This window comes from Medicago sativa, chromosome 2 (assembly GCF_051527215.1).
Source record: "Medicago sativa cultivar Bolivia chromosome 2, Bolivia_mono, whole genome shotgun sequence".
NCBI lineage: Eukaryota > Viridiplantae > Streptophyta > Magnoliopsida > Fabales > Fabaceae > Medicago > Medicago sativa.
In genome coordinates this window covers 55,416,585-55,427,141 of record NC_140750.1, presented here as the reverse complement: position 1 = coordinate 55,427,141, position 10,557 = coordinate 55,416,585, and the positions used below count along the sequence as shown (strand labels likewise).

At 31.5% G+C, this 10,557-nt stretch overlaps 1 protein-coding gene across 2 annotated transcripts; it reads left to right on the top strand.

Moving 5' to 3' along the window:
* The first annotated feature begins 897 nt into the window (after window positions 1-897).
* LOC146949049 (uncharacterized) lies at window positions 898-5,094 on the top strand. 2 transcript variants are annotated; one of them, XR_015027131.1, is made up of 3 exons: window positions 898-1,533; window positions 1,615-1,833; window positions 3,876-4,147. XR_015027131.1 is itself a non-coding variant. In XM_085745152.1 (3 exons), the coding sequence occupies exons 1-3, from the start codon at window positions 1,465-1,467 to the stop codon at window positions 4,942-4,944; spliced, it is 492 nt and encodes a 163-aa protein (XP_085601278.1). In that variant the 5' UTR covers window positions 1,209-1,464; the 3' UTR covers window positions 4,945-5,094. The 2 variants fall into 2 exon arrangements, 1 of the variants encoding a protein (XP_085601278.1); XM_085745152.1 differs by lacking the exon at window positions 3,876-4,147 and adding an exon at window positions 4,741-5,094 and having other exon boundaries at window positions 1,209-1,533.
* The last annotated feature ends 5,463 nt before the right edge of the window (window positions 5,095-10,557 follow it).

The window sequence follows — 10,557 nt, the reverse complement described above, 5'->3', positions numbered from 1 at the left end:
TAATAATTTAGGGACTGATTTGATTGATTTTATTGCAAGCAGTGAGTACAAGGAGATATGACATGAGATGACTAGTTAGGGGTCCTGCTCCACAAAATCCAACTGCTCCTGGAGTTATTAAAGTACCATATCCAAGTTATGGGCAATCCGGTTCTACTCAACCACAATTCATTGAGTTTATCCCAATCCCATAATTTTCAAAGAAGTGATGCAATGATGACTGTTTAAATTATGCTTTTGGACTTGTTTAAATTATGCCCATAGTTGTTTTTTTTTTTTTTTGCTATGTAATATTTAAGAACATGGAATGTATGACTTATGACTTGTTAATGCCCCATAGTTTGGTTGCTTTTTTCATATGTAATATTCCCACACTTGTAGTGCAATTACTTAATTATGGCTTATTTGATGGTATTTTCAACAATGAAATTGTGTCTCTTTACTTTTTTACTTTGTTCAGCACATATATGCATCAAAGATCACATTGACATATGTTTAACGAATTCAAAGACATATTTGATGATATTTTTATATAATGTAGGGATCGATTTGATACATAGACAAATAATTTGATGAAAATATTTTGACATAAATTTTGGGGATATTGGACTCTGGATGACAAACTGTAAAATTAGGGTTCAAATTTTATAGATTTGGGGAAGAAAGAGTCGTTGTATAACGACCATTTTTCTGCAAATTTGGGTTCCAATTTTCTGCAAATCAATCAATTGGTCCTTGGAAATTTTGTCACTTTCGGCCAACTTAGTCCCTGCTTGTGTGACATCTGACATGACAAGCCTTGTGAGAGGTTAACACGTCAACACCGTTAACATACCAACTTGATGAAGGGACTAATTTGATTCATATTTGACAACTCTTGAACTAATGTGATATTTCGACAAATTGATGGATGAATTTAGCCTGTCCTTGCAAATTGAAGGACGAATTTCTTGCAATAGTGATTGAAGTGATAAAACAAAGGATAATGATCTGTTTATTTTTCTTCTTAAATCTGAAAAATAAAAAGAGAATCTTCACGTTTTTGTTGTCCTTTCTTTTAAATTTTGATTTTTTTTTCTTTCTGGTTGATGTTCTTTTGTGTGAAGAGTCTGGATTCCAACTTCCGAACCGCTAAACCTACGACCCGAACAAACCCAACCCGACACAAAACCGCACCTTGAAATTATCACACTCCATTCCTACACACATCTCTAGACTCCATTCCTCTCTCTCTCTCTCTCTCTCTCTCACTCGCAACTCCATCAACACCCTCCGCGTTCACAATGCAAACCATCAACCGCCGCCTAATCTCCGTCACACGCCACCTCACCTCTGACCTCCGCTATTCAAATATCGTTCCTTTAAGAACATTCTCCATCCCAATTTCCGGCATCGGACCCTCTGACAACCCTAACTGGAAAATACCATCCACCTGCTCCACTGGCTTAAAGGTAGACCATTGCTATGGTCACTCGGATCCATTATACCATTGCTACGCTCTCTAATCTCCGAATAATGGAGAAAAAACTTGAGGTATTATATTATATTAATCACAATTTTTCTTGGTCCAGATACTTGTTTCTTTTTTTTATTTAGCGAAGCTGATTATTACAGAAAATAGAAGATGAGTCTGGGCATTGGCGAGGTTCTAATGTGTTGGAGATGGAAAAACAAAGGATATATGATAAGCATATTCAATCGCGTGAGATTTATACCATTGAGAAGCTCTCAGATCATCATCTTATGATGAAACAAAGAGTTCATGCTATCATTTGGATGAAGGAACTTGAAGAACAATTAGCAATTGAGATGATGAACTTCAACGAGAAGAAAGTGAGTTTTCTTTGGCTGTTTTTTTTTTTTTTTTTTTTTTTTGTGGAGTAGTAAAAGTGTTTGATATCTTCATTGTAGAAATTAAATAGGGTACTATGGGGATACATATTTTGGTGGGTTTTATGGTTTGGTAAAATGTGGAGTGTAGAGGACTGAATTCCAGGTTTTTTGTTGAAAACAGAGCTTATATATTTCTCAACTGAGAAATAGATAAGGTTTTAGACGACGGCGAATGAGCTAGTTAACAAATGGCGAAAGAAAAAAATATTCCTTGAAAATTCTGGTTTTATGTTTGATGTTCGATACAAAGGACTTGCCTTAGTCTTAAAGATGATTAGATTATGTGATATTTGTTTGATACTTTAGCTGGGATTGAGTCAGTTAGTAACAGAAGTATGATGCACTATCCGTTAATATTAGGATTACATAATAATAGGGAAGGAATGGTTTGGACTGTGGAATCTTTAGTTATCGAGAGTGGAAGTTTGAAGGGACAGTCTACAGCTATGCATGATTGATTTACATGGGTTTCTTCTGAAAATTCATATAGGTCAAAATTTCATAATGTTTTTGTTTGGTTTGTTGTGTTTTTCACCAAGTTTGTTTAATAAGCATTGTCTAGTGTGGCTTTAGTTTCATTGAAAAGAGCTTATGTCGAAGAAGCATGAATAATCTCAGCAGATTTGAATATTTAAGAAATGGTGGAGAAATTGTCCTTGATTTAGACTGTATGCATTAGTTTTTCACTAAGTCAAACGGTTTTTATATAACTTATTTTCATAAGTTATCTTGAAGAGCTTATAGAAGTAAGTTGATAACAGCTTATAAGTTGATAACAGCTTATTATTACTATTTTAAGATTCCTAATGTTGTTACTATAAACATCTGTATTCCTAAGTTGAAAAATGCATAGCATAAAAAAGGAATAATTATCAGTATGAAATGAACTGATCAAAGTTTCTAGGAATTTAAAATGGTAAATGGTTCAGTTATTTCAATTGCCTGTTTTACTTGCATGCTTTAATTGTGTTGAGGTAAATTGGAACATGAAATCGGACTTTGGTTGAATAATATCATTTGTGGCAGCTTGTATTGTTATAAAGTAGGCCTATGTGGCAGCTTGTGTTACTTTCAAGAATTGCACTAGACCTTATTTTTCTGTTGATTTCCTTTCCATGTTGGTGTAATAATAAAGAAGCTTATGAATTTTTCTGCCTCGACTTGTCGCTTTTTTGTTGAACTGATACTAGACTATAATGTAAAGAAATTTAACCTCCAACCACCTTATAAGTTACATGTGAAGGGAAAGATCATTGTATAGTGATAGGGAAATAAAGTGTTCACAATCATGAAGTTTAATTTTATATATTGTAGTTTCATTTGTAGATGAATTGGTTTTAAAACTTCTGAAACTTCTGTATTACTGATTTAGTTTGGCCGAAACATAAACAGTAGGGTTTGATTTAGTTTGGATGGGAGGAAAAAGAATATGACTAGCAATTTATCATTACTATGGAGAAATATTACCCTCTAAAACTCTTCAGAGTTCTCTTTTAGTACATTTTTCGAGTTAGTCTCAAATGAAAGTGAGAGACCTAGCATTCTCCTTCCCTTATTTTTAAGGTGACCCCTATTCCTTTCTTTTGCTCCTCATTTTCCATAACGTCCCCTCTCATTTGAACTGTCATTTTGAACTATGCGAGTATTTTTCATAGTTACCTTTGTAGTAGACTTTCATTTTGAACTGTCACTGGTTTCATATTGAATACCTTTATATTTGTTAATAGATGGTAATTTAATGCCACATAAGGGACAAGCAAATCGAACTTTCCTGGTGTAGTTTTTAAAGTGCTTGCTACTAATAAGTAACTCCTGTTTGTATGGTAAACCATGTATCATAAAAGATCATAATCATTGGTGCTTTGATTGTGTGTTGTTGATTTTGGTGCAGTTTCAATCCTCTTCTTTGAGAGCTGGTTTTAATGATTTGGAACTCTTGTGTTTAATATCACTTCTAATAGCATTTAATATCTTTTTTGCAGAGATGATTTCTTCATCGTCCTATGCAATGGCATCAGCTAGTGTGGTTAATCTTGATGATTGATGTTGGTTGTTGATTAATCGATGGAGAACTTCTTTTATTTTTTTGGTTATATAGTGATTTATCGAGAATTTGTGATGTTGGTTGCTGATTAATCGATGGAGAACTTTTTTTTCTTTGGTTATATAGTGATTTATCGAGAATTTGTGATGTTGGTTTACTTAAGTGTAACGCTGCACTTTAATCTAATTCATTTTGGAGATTTGATCTTAATTTGGATTGCTTTTAGGAAAAACTGTTTGAAGTAGCAGTTCATTTTTTTTTTTCAAATGAAACAGTGCACCATTTTGAAGTAGCAGCTCAGTTTGGTTTGAATTGTTTCATTATAGTTCAGTTCAAACGAACTGAAAAACAGTTCAGTTCAGTTCAGACACAGTTTTGGGTCTGAACTGAACTTTGCCCACCCCTACCTGTACTTACATGTATAACATGTCACTGAAAATTCTAACAGCGGAAGGAGGTTCCAAGTTTATTACTCAGTATGTGTGTTTAAGGTTGTTGAGATATGCACTGATTTAATCTTCAATATTAGGATAATCATAAAAATTAATCGCGTATATGATATATCTAACAAAGCGCATTTTCAAAGCATTGTTTTGTTTGGAATGTCTGTTTTAGGAATTCAGCACAACGGCATTTTCACGAGACTTGATAAGGTTTTGGAAATATATAAAACAACTAAAATGAAATGGAAAAGAACAATCAGGACAATCTGGAAATATATATGGTCGTTTATATGTAAAATTATCATGAATTACAATATTTCATTGTCCTTATGTTTTGTTTCATTCCCTTAAATTCTATAGTCTGTGCTTCATTCAACCTCTGGACAATTTGTTGCTGATACCTCCAAGACTGATGATGAATTGGTGTCTGAGACCGCTGAATTTGTAGCTGGTGCTGTTGTTACCCCAGTTTCTGATAAGAGGAACTTGTCTGAGGTGTTTGAAGGCTTCGATGATTTGGATGTCAAGATGCCTTTGAAGGCTGTTAAGATTGAAAAGAAGTGATGTATCGGATGAACTCTTTGGTATTTGGGATTTCATTTCGTCGTAAATCATCCCGTTATTTTGTATCAGGAATATGAATTGCCTGATTAGTCCTTTGTTTGAACATGTGGATTGCAATGGAACTTTGTTAATGTTAATACTAATTATCTATGTCTTATGCGTGCTTTTCTCCTTCCTTCAAGTTTGTTACGTTGTTTTTTATAATTTTATTTTAATAATAATTTAAGGGAAAATTATATTAACCTCTGTTGTCAATAGCGGCCGCGCCGCCCGCTATAGCGGAGCGGAGCGGAAAAAATCAGCCCAACGCTCCTAGCCGTGACGGAAAAAGCGGCCCGCTATTCAGGAGTGTGGGGGGATTCGATGTTGCCAAAGCAGCCGCTACACACACCACGCAGAAAGACAGTTTCGCAAACAGTTTTAAGGGTAGTTTTATAATTTTTGAAACGTTAACTTCATGAATTATGAATACTTCATGAATTTTAAGTAATCTTTAAGGTATTTTAGTATTTCATTTTGAACAATATGGTATTTTAGTATTAAATATATTAGTGTCCATGCCACAAAATAGCGTCCGCTACGCACCTCGCTCCCGCACCGCACCAATTTGTGGGGTGGCCGCGCCGTGCCGCATTTCCGCTTTGACAACATGGATATTAACCTCCCTTAAGTTTTGATTAAATGTCACAAACCTTCCCTCTAGTTTTTAAATAATCATTAACCTTCCTTAAGATTTGATTAATTGTCACACACCTCCCTTAACCTCTAACGCCGTTCATGACTCCCTTAACGGTAGAAATAATTAGCTTACATCCAAAAAAGATTATTCACGAGGATTATTCTCGAGGTCGTGGTTTTCATACTGAAGCTGCCATATACCGAAGCTTACATCCCAAATAATGGTTAATTGTTTTCTCATTAAGTAATTTCACCTTATCTTCATCCTCGTGAGTCGTGATCACACCATACATGTATCTAAGGGATGGTTACATTTGAAGATCCATTTGATTATATCCGCCTTTTTATAAGAGATATGTTGTATTGAGTATAGAAACATACTCCCTCTGTCCCATAATACTTGACACAGTTGACCATATTACGCATGTCAATGCATAATTTTGAGATTAAATATCTTGAATAATATATTAGAAAAAATTATGAAAATTTGATATTTTGAAAATACTCATCGAGACAAATCTAACGACATCTTATATGATATTATTTATCTTTGTATATTAGTAGAAAAATATGGTTAAAGTAAGTTGTTAGGTCAAAATTACACATTTTCAAATGGGTCATCTATTGCGGGACGGAGGGAGTATATGTTAAAAGAAGAAACGATAGAAATTGTTACACTTCTTATTATAGAGATTTGAGTATATAAGTTTCACTTGCTCAAGAAAGTTGTTCAATAAAATTGCCACTTTCCTCTCAAAAAAATAAAATTGCCACTTTTTATTACATTTGTTAAAGCTCAACTCCACAATGCGTTTCATTTGATGGATCCCATATATTTCAACGAATAAAATTGTTACACTTTTTAAAACATTGCAAAGGTAATACATGTCTCATTAAATGGGATTCAAATCAAAATTGCAAGAGTGTATAGTGTTGTGCTTCTTTTGAAAGAACAAAAGGAGAAGCAAAAGGATAGGTCTCCTTCAACCTAAGTCTCATTCTGCCGCCATGGAAAAGAGGGTCAAGGTTTTAAAAATGGCTGTGAAAACGGCCGCAGTATAAAGGTATAGGTGGTCGTTGTTGCCATTTTTCTCCATTTTGGTATAGTGTACAAAAATCACGGATTAAACACTGTTACAACGTGACAAAACTCCATTACAGCCGCAACAAATGTAGGGAACAAATTTATTATCTCATTTGATTTTTTATGCTCTTGTCTCTTCTAAAAACATTAAAACCTCTATTTATTAGTGGTTAATTTGATTGTTAGAAGAACAAATTCATTATAAAATTATGAAATGAATTACATTTAAGAAACTATGAAGAAATTAAGTGGTTATACATTATACATTATAAATAAGTTTAATAAGAGTTGTACATTGTTGTAAATAATTCACACCGCGATGACGGTAATCTGCAACGCCATCTATAGCAGCCGATATTGTAAAACCTTAACACACCCCAAACCTAGACCGCGATAGCTATTTAAGACCTTGGATATTGTACTGACCATAAGTACAAGGAAAAAATTTATTGACTTTCAATTTATATTTTCTTTTATTCTTATAAGAAAACAATTTAACCATTATTTATTTGGGGTATAAGCTTTAGTATTACCATTTGCCGGCTCCGTTTCCGGTGGGCGATCTTAATAGGTCTCTTACCGAAGGAGACATGTTTTTTTTTTTATGTGTAAAAAATGAATATGAATCATGGTGTCATTTAGCCTGGACTTGTGTAAGTATTGGTCCATAATGGACCAATATTTATAGTCATTGGATTTATATGTACACATAATAACACAATACATCTCACACATCTAATTATTTCCTTTACTCTTTCTAAAATATTTTCTTGCCTTCTCTCTCTTTCAGAAATTTCAACATTCAATCTTCAATTGTTTTCAATGAAAACCCACCATTTTTAATCAATATTTAGAATTTAATAATTTAACACATCTTTTATATTATAATATTAAATTAATATTTACTCACAAAAATTTATTTTATATTTATTTTCATTTACTTAAACATAGCAATGAAAAGCTTTTTAATTATTTATAAAAGATAGCAATGAACAGTTAAAGAATGTGTTATTTATTATTACTGCTATTATTATTCTTTTGGAAAGGATAATATGACTATTCCAAAAAAACAATGAAAATAAATAAATAATTGATAACGGTACCTGAAGTATATCAGGTAACAATAACATGTATATTTTTTCTTTCAAAAAAAAATGTACCTTTTCTTATTTAAAAAAAAATAACATGTACCTTTTCTCCCATTTGTAAAAAAAAAAAATGTCCTTTTCTCTTTTGAAAAAACTTGTACGCTTTCGTAGAAATAAAATCAAATAACAATATGCAGCTGTCCAACAATTACCTTAACAAATTCGTTAAAAAAAGTATAAATATCAACAACAAAAAATTACTGTAACAAATTTGTCAAGAAAAATGAATTATAAAGGATAAAAATGAATTTTTTATAAAATGATAAGAAAAGATGGGTTAGATTTAATGTTTATAGACCATGATAAGATTTAGGGGTTCATATAATCTAACCATTGAAAAAATTGGTCCATCATGGACCAATATTTTCATGGGTTCATTTTATAAGGAACCTATGAATCATTTGATAAGGGTTATAATTAATGAAAAGTGACTTGTTCTCTATTCTGTATTAATCACCTTATAAAGATCTTTAACGAATTGAACAAATGAAAAATTCATGTGCCCCTTTTGGATCTAAAGAAAAAGCACAACACAAGGCCAATGAGAAACAGTGATGGACCAATACTTGATGTTCAAGAGAACAACACTACAATATTAACCCTACAATTTGTAAGCTATCAATTATTGTTGCATACAGAATAATATTGTTGGCATGTTGTGAACCGAAATCCAAACCACCTGAAATTAATTCAATGAAGCAATTTCAAACCATGAAGCCATCAAAGCTTAATTAGGATATCAAATTGAAAAATAGAATAAAATAAAATAAAATAAATTTGTGAGACAAAAAATAATATGTAAGGTGGGGTAAAAGATCTTATCAACATGGATGTTTTTGTCCAACACAATCTAAAGTCTCTTCTTTTGTTGTCCAACACATATCATCTCTATAAATAACATCACCAGTCACCACCATTCCCCTCCTTAAGTCCACACTTCCCCTCTCTTAACTTTTTTTTCTTCCAAATAATTTAAGGAAAAATCAACAATTCAAAATATTGAGTTACGTTATCTTCTAGTAATTGGAGGAACATGAAGGATGGTGGTAGAAAACAGGGTACAATGTCACCATGTGCTGCATGCAAGCTTCTTAGAAGGAGATGTGCTAAAGATTGTGTGTTTGCTCCATATTTTCCAGCTGATGAACCTCACAAATTTGGCAGTGTCCACAAGATTTTTGGGGCTAGCAATGTGAACAAAATGTTACAGGTTCAAATTAAATTCATGCACCTAATCTTTCCTATCTCTATCATGTTATCATCACCTGATATTCCAATCGTTTTCATGATAATTATGTGGTAGAATTATTTTTTTATGACCAAGTCAACATTTGTTATTAAACAAATTGAATTTTATGCGTGCGCTTAAATATAAAACTAGTATATTTGATAGATAATTTTGATAGCAATTTACACTTTTCTCAATACATATTATATACTCCATCCATCCCTTAATATAAGAGTATTTTACAAAAATTACAGGTATTAAGAAAAATTGTTTGAGCCATAAATTTGTCAGAAAAAATGAGTAAATATTACTAAATTGTCTTTTATGGTTAAATATATTCAATGTGATTATTCATATTCTAAGACAATTGATAGTATTAATAAGAGATATAATTAAAAAAGGAGTAATTAGGGCATCTAAAAATTTATAAATGGTGTTATATGTAGGGACAAACTTATCTTATATTGAAAGGCGAAGGGAGTAATTGATTGAAAGTGAAATGACTCCTAATAAGTTTATGTGAAACATACCTCTTTCATCTGATTATAAACGTTCATCTATAATAAAGTATGTCTAAAAATCTTAACTCAACTAACAAAAATGTTGAAATTACAATGTCAAACGATGTGATTACGGTTTGAACTTAGGCTCCTCCATATTTGTGTGTAAATTTTCAATGATTATTGTCATTTCGTCTATCAACAAAAAAATAATTAATAAAATATTTTAGTAAATAAAATTCATTTTATCATCGAAATCAACATAACTAATCGGTTTCTTAAAACTATTCACAACTCAAATGACACATTTATAATAATACGGAGGGAGTACATGATTTAGGAAGACTCGTCTGAATTTCATTAATACTCATACATTCAATTAATTAAACAACCTAAAACTAGAAATATTTCATTAATACTCATACATTCAATTAATTAAAAGTTAAAAAAATTAAATTCTATACACGAATTCCAACAAAAAATTTCTACATTTGACTCAGGCTTCATGTGTTTCAGATTTTTTTCTTAAAAAGTTCACTTTTTTCATTTTGAAGTGTTTGTTTAAGATTTTTAGAAAAATCATTTTATCAAAAAAAAAATCTATTTTGACCCTAAAATGAAAAGTTATTAGGATTAGTTTTTCTCAAAATCTATTTTATTTCGAAAACAATGAGGTAACACATGTACAAGTTAAAACTCTTCTTTTTTTAAAAAAAAATGGATTTTTTTATTGATAGTAGCCAAACAAAAATAACTTCAATTTTTTTTTTTAAATCTCAAAAAAAAATTAGATTCTTTTAACACAAATTTTTTAATTGCAGACTTGAAATATTAAATCCAAAACAAGATTACACTAAAAACTACAAGCCATTTCTCATATCATTGCACATTCAAATTTTAATTGCAGACTTGAAAGTTTAAATATTAAATCCAAAACAAGAATACACACAAAGTAATTTATCATATTATTCCACT